Source organism: Silene latifolia, chromosome 5 (genome assembly GCF_048544455.1).
Source record: "Silene latifolia isolate original U9 population chromosome 5, ASM4854445v1, whole genome shotgun sequence".
NCBI classification, from domain to species: domain Eukaryota; kingdom Viridiplantae; phylum Streptophyta; class Magnoliopsida; order Caryophyllales; family Caryophyllaceae; genus Silene; species Silene latifolia.
This window is the reverse complement of record NC_133530.1, coordinates 20,765,425-20,777,448: the sequence shown is the minus strand read 5'-3', so window position 1 is coordinate 20,777,448 and position 12,024 is coordinate 20,765,425. Positions and strand designations below refer to the sequence as shown.

The following is a 12,024-nucleotide window of genomic DNA, read 5'->3' as shown; positions in this document are numbered from 1 at the left end:
CACATGCCCACATATTCTAAAATTGACAATTTACGAATTTGACAAGTATGGGTTGATGCGAACATACTTGGTTGGATTCGGATCTAAAAGAATAACGAGTGAACATAAATCAAAGTTCTAATTTAAGTGGTCACGTACTCACGTATGTGTTCTTTTGCATGTCCTTGAGTCCATGACATTATTAAAATAACGATTTTCTATCATATGCCTACTAAGCATAGGATAAGAAACCTAAAAAGGAAATAATTAATGATGTTTTCTTTTAAAGTGATAAGACATTGTAATTTCCCATAAAAAATCCACTAATTTTTTTCCCTTTTAGGTTTCTTATCCTATGCCCAAACCCTTAAAATAATATATGTACAAAAAATAGTAGTATTAAAATAATATACGGATTATATAATTTTGTGGGTCAATATTACATTTTTGGAACTTTTAGGGTACCACTTGTTAAATGTTAAATAGTCCAAATCAAAGTTTTATGGGTCAATATTTTTCTGCTCTTTTTCCATGATGTCGTTCTCTAATTGTATTGGGAATCCTAAATTTCAACACAATCTAACTATTTGAGCTACATACCTCAACCTTTACGTCATCTTGTAGAAAATTAATGTATCGGTATTAGGACACACGTTAAAAAGCTAAATACGATTATGGTCAAGCATTAACAACCCCTTTATCTTTCATTTCGACACAGGAAAATCAGAACCAACCTATTTGACCTTCTTTAACTAAATCATAAAGAGGAAATTCAAGACACCGGCATTCAAATTTTATTGAAAAAGTTAGACCTATCATCTTTCCATTAATGGGCGTAACTAAGCCGATTTGAGCTCGAGCTTGATTGAGTTTGGAATCACCTTGAAATTTGAACTCCAGTTTGGAATCAGATTGGAACTCTTATAAAGGTTAAAACTTAAAGTTTAGAAAGCAGCTTGAGCTCAATTTAAATTCTCGATTAAAAAAAACGAGCCTAGTGGAGCTTTTCAACTGAGCTCTACTAAACTCGGAATCAGGTCAGATTTAATTCCAGAAATCTATTTTAATCAAATTTAACCCAAATTCAAACCGAACTGATTCCGAGAACTCTACAAACCTACTCGGAGTATTGCTAGAACGCTAGCCCCCATTCCCACTTGTTCAACCACAATTTCACAATCATAAACCAAAACAAACTCTCCTCCCTCCATTTCTCCACACAAAGCGTCTTGCTTGTGACGGACAATATCCGTCACAAACAAGACTCTCACAATAAAGTTGATAAAGCGAAGTGGGTTGTAGTGGGAGGAAAATGGACTCATACATATCGCCACAGATCTTCTTGAGAGGAAAGACTATCCGTCTTCAACTTGTGACGGATAGTGCCCGTCTTCAATGAGATTTTGTCTTCTCCACAACACAAACAAACAACTTTCATGGCAAAACCACAACCACATACATAAATCTTTCTTCTTCCATCTTCCCTATATTTACTCCATCATCTTCCCCTCATCCTCTCATCAATTCAATAAATCCACACCCCTCAAACCCTAATCAAAAATCCCCAAAAAAACCCAATTTCAATTAATCAACCAATTTTTAATGTTCTAAATCAAAGGGTTAAAATCCCAGGTAAAAAAAGTTGAAGACATCACGGCTATACCACGAAAATCTGGGGTGTCAACCAATTCACATGAAACGCTTCGTTTCAAGAGTTATTACAAAGACTGTCTTCTGATTAGTAACAACCCCACCTCGCACGGCGGTCGCGGCGCCTTGCCCTCTGAAGGCGGGAGCCCTTCCGATCTCTTATTCCTTGCTGGTGGTGGTTTCGTTGCGTAATTTACGGGTTTAAGTATAGTATTAGGTGATTTTTGTGTATAGTTGTTGATTTAGGAGGTTTAATTATGTTGAGGATTAAGAGGGTTCCGACGATTGTATCGAATTATCAGAAGGATGACGGCGAGGTTGCAGTTGGTGGGTGTGGTCGGAATTGTCTGAGGGAATGTTGCATCAAAGGTACGAGTTTGTTACTCCGTATTATGTTTTTGCATGGTTTATATTTGTCCTTTGAATATATGGCATTTTTTGACGTACTCTGTATTATTTGTTGTGGAGTTACTCCTTATTTGTTTATCTTTGATTAAAATATTATAAAAAAGAAAAAAAAGGTAACGACTTGATTGGGGGGGGGGAGGGGGTAATTTTTTTATGTTTTTTGGTTATTTTAGTTTATGTGGTTAAATAATGTGCTGATGTTTGGATTTAAGATTAAGAAAGGTAGGCTTTATGGTGGATGTTTTGGTTTGGTGTTGTCTTGAAAGAATTGTTTGTTAAGGCCGGGTCGGGTTTTGATGATATTAGATAGAAAAGTTTAGTAAGAATAGGAGAGGCAACTGTATGCTGTGAAGTTCAGAATATAGGCAAAAGGCAATGGTGTGTTGCTATAGTGGTAGAGACTGGTGTTGAAGGTTCAGATTACCTTTCCCTTTTATTGAACTGGTGTTGTGTCGTCTTTTTACACTCCCTTCATCCCAATCATTTGTATCTTTGATTAAAACGCCGCTTACAAAGAATAAAAAAGGTAAACAAATGATTAGTACGGAAGGAGTATAAGTTTATATAGAACTGGTTGAAGAGAAATTATTTGAAGAGAAAGAAAGATTGAGTCTTTAGTAGTTATCAATGGGTGCATGTTTAGCTCGAGTGAACGTTGCAGCAACAACCACCACACATTGTTTTATGATTCCTTGGTGAAAGTAAAGTTTGATCTTAGTTATGTCATAGGTGCTCTTTTGCTACTTCAAATTTAGGATGGCCCCTTGACTTCCTGTCATAAATTTTTAAACTTTGTATAGGAGCAAAACTCCCGTTGTATGCGTACAAGAAAGTGAACAAGATAGCTCCTGAGAAGACTGATGTTTCCCCTGGTGCCAGAGACCTCCCTGTTGCATTTCTCGACTCACTTCTGCTTGGGGAGGTAATTGTTTCTCTATTCTTATTTTTTGGGAAAAATGAACAAAGCGCGGATATGCTTTGCATTATATATGAATGAAGCTTTGGAAATCATCTTATATAAGAATTCTGTTACGACAGTGGGAGGATAGGATGGAAAAGGGTCTCTTCCGCTATGATGTCACTGCCTGTGAGACTAAGGTATCTATTCGCTTTTGCTGTTTTATTATTTCTTCTTTCATACCTTGAATAGTTCAGGTTTGAGAGAGGTTTGTCCAAGGAAAAGTCCGTTATATGTCGTACTAATATATGCTTGTGGTTCCCAATAGGTGATACCTGGAAATTATGGATTTATTGCTCAGCTCAATGAGGGCCGCCATCTGAAGAAAAGGCCAACTGAGTTCCAAGTTGACAAGGTCCTGCAGCCTTTTGATGGTAACAAATTCAACTTCACCAAAGTTGGGCAGGAAGAGGTGCTATTCCAGTTTGAAGCAAGCGAGGATGGTGAAGTTCAATTCATCCCTAGTGCTCCCATTTACATGGAAAATTCTCCAAGTGTTGTTGCCATCAATGTAATTTTCTTTTCTTCATTATCTGTCTTACGAGGCTGGTCTCGTATGCATGTTCATATTTGCTATTCCCTCTATTGAGGAAACTTCCTGGTTTGCTTTTCTTGTAGGTGTCCAGGAGTAAACTTCCTACTCCGAGTCTTTTTTTTTTTTTTTTTTGTGTCACCTTGCATATTTACTCAACTTCATTTACACCACATTGTTAGTCGGTCACATATATGCTACCCAATCTTGTTTCAAAGCATCTGACTTGGGTGTGTTTAAGTGTCAGACTGTACTACTTTATGAAAAATCCTCGTGTTTTTGGCTTAAAATGAAGTGCCGATGGTGGACATGGGTATGCAGGGTATGAAGGGTAACTTTTAAGTCGTAGCACTATACGTTCTCGAGCAGCACAAAGCAAGTTTTTGACTTGTAGACACAGATGGTATAAGACTAATCTTTGGTTTTATATTTCATTTAACAGGTCAGTCCTATTGAATATGGACATGTGCTCCTGATTCCACGCATTTTCGAATGCTTGCCTCAAAGGATTGACCATGAGAGCTTCTTACTTGCTCTTTACATGGCTGTAGAAGCTGGAAGTCCATATTTCCGACTTGGGTACAACAGCTTGGGTGCATTTGCTACCATCAACCATCTCCATTTCCAGGTAATTTTTAGTTCCCTTGTTTGAATTCTGTTAATGCTTTGGCTGATGAAATCTATCTCAAAGATCAACTAAATAATTTATGTTTTTTCATTAACAGGCTTACTACTTGGCTACACCATTTCCCATCGAGAAGGCTCCTACCAAGAAACTCACTACTACTACTCACGGGGTGAAGATATCTGAACTCGTGCAGTATCCAGTCAGGGGTCTTGTCTTCGAGGGTGGGAATTCTTTGGAAGATTTAGCCAAGGTTGTCTCGGACTCGTGCATTTTCCTCCAAGACACTAACATTCCTTATAATGTCCTCATTGCCGACTCTGGAAAGCGGATTTTCCTCCTCCCTCAGGTGCTGTTATCATTCTTCCACTCTTTTCTTGGCAGCTATTTTTACTTAGACTCGTATTTGCCATATCTTGGTTTTCTTGATATGCGGGGGCTTTTTCTAGGGTTGATGATAGAGTTGAGGACGCAGGGTTCAGGGATGTGTATTGAAAACGATTCTAAACCATTTTGAAATTTATATAGTTTCTATTTTATGTGAAAATGTGAAATTCGGAGGTCTTTGAGACTAAAGCTTGGAATTATTTAAAAGCAAACTAAATGCTTAAGAAACTACTCCATCTTTGTCATGCGAGCCTCCTTTTGTTGCCTATTTTAGGAAAAGTATCGGATTGATAAGTAGGTCGGGTACATAATCCACACCCACATTCTTGACCGTCTATTGTATGCTTCACAGTTCACACTAGTATGACCACACAAGTGGAGGTGAAATTAATTAGCTTGCCGATAGTTCTGCCGAATTACTCTAGTGTCTCATCTCTTTCATGTGTTTGACTACTGACATGCGCTCTCTGCCGTTTTTTTCCAGTGTTACGCTGAAAAACAAGCCTTAGGCGAGGTAAGCGCTGAGCTTCTAGACACCCAAGTGAATCCAGCAGTGTGGGAGATAAGTGGACATATGGTATTGAAGAGGAAAAAGGACTTTGAGGAAGCATCGGAGGAGAATGCTTGGAAGCTCCTTGCTGAGGTCTCTCTTTCTGAAGCAAGGTTTGAAGAAGTGAAAGCAATGGTTTTCGAAGCCATTACTTGTTGCATAGATGAAGATGTATCAGAAATGCTTCCTAAAGAGGCGGAACTGAAACCGCTCCCAGTTAGAGGGGTCAAAAAAGGTTCCTCGGTCATGAATGGACACCATGAATGTTTGGTTCGTCAGTGACGGGTACAAGCATGACGAGTCGTCTTCCAAGTAGAAGTTAAAGCTGCCTGCTTGTTTAAAAAAAATGGAAAAGAACATATAATTTGCTAATTGCTATCAGTATTTGGGTTGCCTCGGGCTAATGTGATATTAGTACTTGCCTGGAGACACTTGTTAGTATATTGATATTTAAACAGTTGGTACTATATTTATGGATGTCTTTTCTGTGTTCTATACATGATTTATGTTTGCGAAAGGGTGGAACGAGGCAGAGCCATGGCACGCCTCGTGGTCTATTGTATTTGCTTTGTGTTTATACTCCTATTTTTGCGTGTGTCAAGCTCGATGACTATTAGGTCCGCGTGCTTGGCTTTGTTTTTAAAAGTCTGCCATTGGGCCATCATACTGTGACAAATTTGGCATTTTTTTTGGGAAACATGTTTGGTTTGTTAGTTATCAAACAAATTAAGCCTTTACAATAGAGCTATATGGCTCAGGCCTGCTAGCCCAACATGGCCCAGCCCAATTTTTATTTGGGCTTGGGCCTTGATTTCATATGGCCCGACCTGCACCCTTGGGCTTATTTTAATGCTTGGGTCCGGCCCATGATCACCTCTACTTTACAATATTTTCTTGTTTTCGATATGTCTCGCAAAAAAAAAAAAAAATCATTTATTTTTGCAAAATAATCTTGCATCCAAAATGAGAACTTGTTCAAACATAGGATGAAGTTCAACTTTAACGGAGGTCTAGAGAAGTACATTTTGTTTGAATAAGAGTACTCCATATAACAAGTTAACTGTAATTTTTTTTTTGGGGTGGAGAAAAACCCTTAGCCGCTATTTTTAGTGTGTACTGGGTAACACAAATTCTCCCTTATGACGGAGGGTATCCGTCACAAACTTGTGACGGGTACCATATTGTCTCACAAAAAACCCATAGGGGTGAGAGGAGCACATGGGGTGGGTGCTCACCTTGTCCCCTCTACCCATTTCCACTCACAAAATACCCGTCGTAATATCCGAGCCGTCACAAGGGAGACCTACTGACTGGGTAAATCCTCAGATATACGTGATAGCAGGTAAACCACCTGAGATTTACAGACTCGAAGTCTAGAAGGCATAGACTCAGACACTTAGTCCATAAATATTCTTGGAGAGACTTGAACATAGATTTCTTGAGAATTTAACTCGGAATTTCAGTTAATAGATCATACAACCAGTTGTACCCAGTTGTATGCTTTAGAACCCGAGCTATGTAAACATAAAAAAAATTAACTTTAAGAAAGCTCAAAAAAATTACACATAAGCTCGATAAGATATAACTTGGTTGTATGATTCTATTGTACCACTGGAGGTATAGTGTTATTTGTGGATTTCACCTTACTGACAAGTGACAACTATAAATATATTACTTTATCTCACTATTGGTGGAAACATTATCCTTTTAACACATTTAAACTAAAATATTTATAATATTAGGGATGAGCATCGGTCCAAAATCGTACCAAACCGAATTAGACCGAAGATAGAAAAAAAAATGGCATGTGCCAGCTCAATTTGATAATTAATCTCAAAATAGAACTCAGCCTATCCTGGACAAGTCATTTATTTTAATCACTAGATTAAGGTCTTGTTCTTTTGGATCGAAACCGTCTGAACTGACTAAACTTAATGGAGCTTTTAGAAATGAACTGAACTAAACTGAAACAAAGAGCTGAACGTCTGAACTGAACAGAACTTAATGGAGTTGAACGGTCTGAACTGGATTGAAGTTAATAGAGCTTAACTGAACTGAAATTAGCTGAAAATAAGGCAGAAAGAATAAGACCTTAATTTGTGAAGAAAAATCAATCGAATCGAATCGAATGAATTTGAATCGAATCTGGATAAATTCGAATCGAACGAAAATGAGTTGAAATTAAGTCTAAAAGAACAGGGCCTAAGACCTAAGGTGATGTTTGGTTCGAATAAAGATCGATTTGAAATCAGAAATCAAACCAGGATGGAATTAGTCAGAAACCCGATTCCTGATACCTTGAGGAATAATTTTTTTTATGTTTATTTTTTGACTTTGTATTTATGTATTAGTTAAAACTTGTTACTCTAACTCTGACTTTTACTTTAACTTTGACTTTGTATTTTTTTCCTAATTCCCTTCTTTGATTTGATACCCGATCTATCATTATCATATCTTTTACACCTAAAATGAGCTGAATGTTCCATAATTAATCCATCCTTAAACCCCTCCAAATCCATTTCAAATCACTAATTAAGTAAACTAAAGTTTCCAAACTTAACAAAATGAAATATAAAAAATCTTACAAAACTAAACCCCACACAAAACCCCTCTTCATCTTCAAGCCTCCCACTTCTTCTCTTCCTGTCTTCCTTGAAACGACACCGTTTCAAACCTTCTTTCAGGTATATCTCATTTGAATTTTTCTGGGTTTTTATTTTATATTCAATAAAGTTTACATCTTTTATATTTTTTTGTTATTTTATCGATTGTGCACAATTTAACACATTTTATAGATTTTGGTTTGGTTAGAAATGTGTAAATGAATATATAAAGGGAAATGATTACGTCAAAGGTTAAAATCGTTTGTGTGGGTTATGCCACATGTTCTATAAGAGTATAAATTGTTCGGGTTCTATCGAAACCAAGTATAAATTGTCCCATTCATTTGTTTATCCTTTTTATTCTTTGTGATGGGTTATTTAATCGAAGGTAAATAAATGATTGGTACGGAGGGAGTACGTCAAAGGAAAATGGTGTGTCTTTGATATTTAGCTGAAAGTAAAACTGTAAATTTTTGTTAGAATGCTCTGAAAAATCCATTTTTATTTAATTTGATTGTTGTGGTAATTATGTGATGCTACTTAAAAGTTTGATTTTTCTGTTTGTTTGAGATTGAACATTCAGGTTTATTAGTGGCATTGTGAATTTCGGCTTTGTGTGATGTAAAGGATTAATCTTTGCCTGTTCCTAATGTAAGTTGTGGGGTTTTGGATGTGTTTTAGGGAGTAAATAGGTTGGATTTCATTGTTGCCATGGCGGTTTCATCATCAATCAACATGTATTCAGGAAATGGTGCATTGGGTGCTAATGTGGCGAGGGCTCAGAAGGGTGTTATGAGTGGCTGTCCGGAGTTGTTTAGTAGAAAATTAGTGAATTTCACTCGAATTAGCTCCATTAGCAACCCTAATTCATTAGGGTTTTCATTTAGTGCGAAACCATTGAGATGTGAATCAAATGGCAATGCTTTGCGCAAGGTTGGAGTTCCTTGCCATGTAGTGGGCACAAAAAACTCGAGTTCTTTCTCAGTGGGCCAGAAATTCCATCTTGAAGATATTATCGAAGCTCAACAGTTTGACAGGGAGACTCTTAGTGCTATTTTTGAAGTTGCTAAGCAGATGGAGAAGGTCGAGAAAGGTTCACCGGGGAGTGAGATTTTAAAAGGGTACTTAATGGCCACTTTGTTTTATGAGCCTTCTACCAGGACACGACTTTCATTTGAGTCTGCTATGAAACGGTTAGGTGGGGAGGTCTTGACCACAGAAAACGCTAGGGAATTCTCATCTGCAGCCAAAGGAGAGACACTTGAGGGTAATTGTTTGCAAAATCTTGTTTCATTTTTGTTTTTGGTTTGAGTTTTTATTTTTCCTTCTGATATCACATTTGAATTTTATGTTTGAGTTTACCCAAGAAAAAAGGGTTGAATTGTATGTCTAAAATGTGGAATTGTTATTAGTTTCTTAATTTTTCAAATTGGTTTGCTGTTTAACAGGAGAAAGTTTGATGGTAAGTAGATAAGCATGCAAAGTGTAGGAATCATTTGATCTTTATTGGGTATAATATGGTGGTCGTGTGCTATAATGCTAGGAAAGTTTTATCTATTTATTATTGAGATTTGAGAGCAGGGAAACAAAAGTTTTGGCTCATTTGTGGTAAAGCCGACAGTAGTTCAGATATGCTCACTGCCTAATCATTGAGTAGCTTGGATTAGATGGTGTGTTCTGAAGCGCTGACTCTCACGCTTGATTCTGTTAGACAGGATGGAAGTGCCAAAACCTGACTTTAGTTTTCAGTTTTCACCTAGGAAGAATTTCAGCTGGTTAAGTATATATAATCAGTAATGAGATTGGTATAATTGGTTTCTCGGTGTTGTAGTGTGATGATGGAATAGAGATAGTGAATACCACAGGTGATTATGATGTTCTGTCTGTTATTCAAATGTAAGATAATTGAGTTACTCCACTCGTGTCGTTATGGATCCTATAACCCTTAGTTGTCGTATGACTACATGCAAAATAAGGCTTAGTTTACCAAAGCATATTTCAATACATTATTTGTACATCTGGTTGTTGATGTTTCTGTTCACGAGCTCTTTCAAAACTCTTAACCTTTGCTTTGCCATTTGCTTAACCTTGGTTATTGCTTTTTTCCCCATTGAATTGAGTAGTCCCTCCCATAACTATGTCTATAACTCTGGAGACCTGGTATTCAGAGTTTTACGGGATAGTTTGAAATATGTAGCTTGCAATTGCAGACTCAATCAGAACAGTTGAAGGATACTCAGATATAATTGTGATGCGGCATTTTGAAAGTGGTGCTGCTAAAAGAGCAGCAGCAACAGCAGGAATTCCTGTTATAAATGCAGGAGATGGTCCAGGACAGCATCCATCTCAGGTTATTACTTTGCTGTAGTTATTCTATAAACTTCAAAATGGATCGGGTAGACTAGTGTGTATTGTGGCAATTGGTAATTAAAACATATGATAAATTTGCTCACTGCTCACAGTAGGTGACTCACGTAATTTCCGTCTCCGATGGAGCCAATGACTCCCTATCTTTGGATCTTGAGTATGATGATATTAAGCAGTCACTTAGCTGAACCTTTTATTGTGAAGTAGCCGTCATTGAATGCACTCAATATGGGTCATCTAGAAACAACTGTTGTGTGTTAAAAACACAAGGATAAGCTTCCATTCGATTCCTTACCCCATCATTGATAATGTTGATGGGATCCCTTGAGGCACTCTGATAATGTTGTTGTAGTAGTGGTAAATGCATGGCTCATGTTATTGTGCCCTTCCTAAACATAATAACATCGTAATTCCTTCTTAACTCTTAAGAAGTACGCTAATCACAATTTCATTTGAATGCTTTTAGGGCTGTGTTGTCAGCTGTGTTTCTTATGTTATCTAGCGCATAAGTGCGTATTTTAATTACTTGTTGCATGATGCTAAGCATCGTTAAGTATATGCTCTGACCGTTTCTTCTGTCAACATAGGCTCTTTTAGATGTGTATACTATTGAAAGAGAGATAGGGAAGCTTGATGGCATAACCGTTGCCTTGGTTGGTGATCTTGCCAACGGGAGGACTGTTCGATCACTAGCGTATCTGCTTGCCAAGTATAATGATGTCAAGATTTATTTTGTTGCGCCTGAAGTGGTGAGAATGAAGGTATGTAGATTAACGTACAACTTTTCTTTTTTTGTTTTTACCATATCCATTTCAAGAATCCGAAGATACTATTCTTTTGTTATGCATTGTGATGTAATAAACTTAAACAACAGTTTCTTTGTGTAACAAATGGGGTAAGGTTGCGTATATTTGACCTCCTTATCTCGTCATTTGTGCTTGATGTTATCTATGCCGCTGAGAATCATGGGAAATTGTATTTAGTGGCCAAGTTTGTTAATTTTGCGCCGTAAATCTTCTTCAGGATGACATAAAGGATTACCTGACATCAATGAATGTTAAATGGGAAGAAAGTGCCGATCTGAAGGAAGTAGCTTCCAAATGTGACATAGTGTATCAAACTCGTATCCAGCGAGAAAGGTTTGGAGAAAGGGTTGACCTTTATGAAGCAGCTAGAGGAAAATACATAGTAGATCAAGAGGTGTTGAATGTCATGCCGAAGCATGCGAAGGTCATGCACCCTTTGCCACGGCTGGACGAGGTTTGACTATGACAACTTTTACTGTTTACTTACATGTAGGACCGTCTCATATAGAATTTAGCATCTCTCGGTTTCTGATCCAAATGCCCTTTTCCGTGTTAATGCAGATAACAGTAGATGTAGATGATGATCCAAGAGCTGCTTACTTTAGACAAGCCAAGAATGGTCTTTACATCCGTATGGCTCTTCTCAAGCTTTTGCTTCTTGGCTGGTAGAGACCGTAATGACTTGGGGAACTTTGGAAGGCTTTCGAGATTTTGTCAATTAGAGAAAATAATTAGCATGGCTTGTTTCCATGCTTGTTCTGGAGTTGCACATTTTGCGTAGAGCTCGAAATTTTGATTTCTTTGAAAGTTATGGGCGATAGTTGCCTTTCTGGATATATAGTAGAGTTGTTTTAGCATCTGAAATTCTCATTAAATCTCCTTTTTCGACATAATTGACGAATTGATATTCCTAATGCAAGATCAGTGTGTTTTATGTGTCCCAAAAGAGACATTTGTTTTAAGGTTCAGCCATCAGCCATTCCGTTGCATCTGAAATTCTCATTGAATGCCACATGTCATTTCTTTTTTGTGAAAAAAAAGGAGTAAAGTGGAAAAGTAGAGTCTTAGGTGAGTCTGAACAATAAAAAAATAATAAAAGTTACTGGAAAGCTGATGTGGCAAAGTCTTAAGACTTGGGAGAGTCTTACTGATAATCTCA

The 12,024-nt window shown here is 37.4% G+C and overlaps 2 protein-coding genes across 2 annotated transcripts; both read left to right on the top strand.

The window, feature by feature from the left end:
• The first annotated feature begins 1,387 nt into the window (after window positions 1-1,387).
• On the top strand, window positions 1,388-5,582 carry LOC141657024 (GDP-L-galactose phosphorylase 1-like). Its single transcript, XM_074464132.1, has 7 exons — window positions 1,388-1,998; window positions 2,838-2,959; window positions 3,076-3,135; window positions 3,264-3,506; window positions 3,970-4,155; window positions 4,253-4,501; window positions 5,024-5,582. Exons 1-7 carry the CDS (start codon window positions 1,887-1,889, stop codon window positions 5,369-5,371), a joined length of 1,320 nt encoding a protein of 439 aa, XP_074320233.1. The 5' UTR covers window positions 1,388-1,886; the 3' UTR covers window positions 5,372-5,582.
• A 2,009-nt stretch (window positions 5,583-7,591) lies between these two features.
• On the top strand, window positions 7,592-11,760 carry LOC141657023 (aspartate carbamoyltransferase, chloroplastic). Its single transcript, XM_074464131.1, has 6 exons — window positions 7,592-7,773; window positions 8,374-8,959; window positions 9,903-10,042; window positions 10,647-10,820; window positions 11,083-11,319; window positions 11,427-11,760. The coding sequence occupies exons 1-6, from the start codon at window positions 7,654-7,656 to the stop codon at window positions 11,532-11,534; spliced, it is 1,365 nt and encodes a 454-aa protein (XP_074320232.1). The 5' UTR covers window positions 7,592-7,653; the 3' UTR covers window positions 11,535-11,760.
• Window positions 11,761-12,024: the final 264 nt, after the last annotated feature.

Coding starts and splice junctions, on each gene's coding strand:
- LOC141657023 (XM_074464131.1), top strand. CDS start 7,654: ATGAAATATAAAAAATCTTACAAAACTAAACCCCACACAAAACCCCTC. Junction 8,960..9,902: donor CAAAGGAGAGACACTTGAGG/GTAATTGTTTGC, acceptor TTGCAATTGCAG/ACTCAATCAGAACAGTTGAA. Junction 11,320..11,426: donor CTTTGCCACGGCTGGACGAG/GTTTGACTATGA, acceptor GTGTTAATGCAG/ATAACAGTAGATGTAGATGA.
- LOC141657024 (XM_074464132.1), top strand. CDS start 1,887: ATGTTGAGGATTAAGAGGGTTCCGACGATTGTATCGAATTATCAGAAG. Junction 3,136..3,263: donor TCACTGCCTGTGAGACTAAG/GTATCTATTCGC, acceptor GGTTCCCAATAG/GTGATACCTGGAAATTATGG. Junction 4,502..5,023: donor GGATTTTCCTCCTCCCTCAG/GTGCTGTTATCA, acceptor GTTTTTTTCCAG/TGTTACGCTGAAAAACAAGC.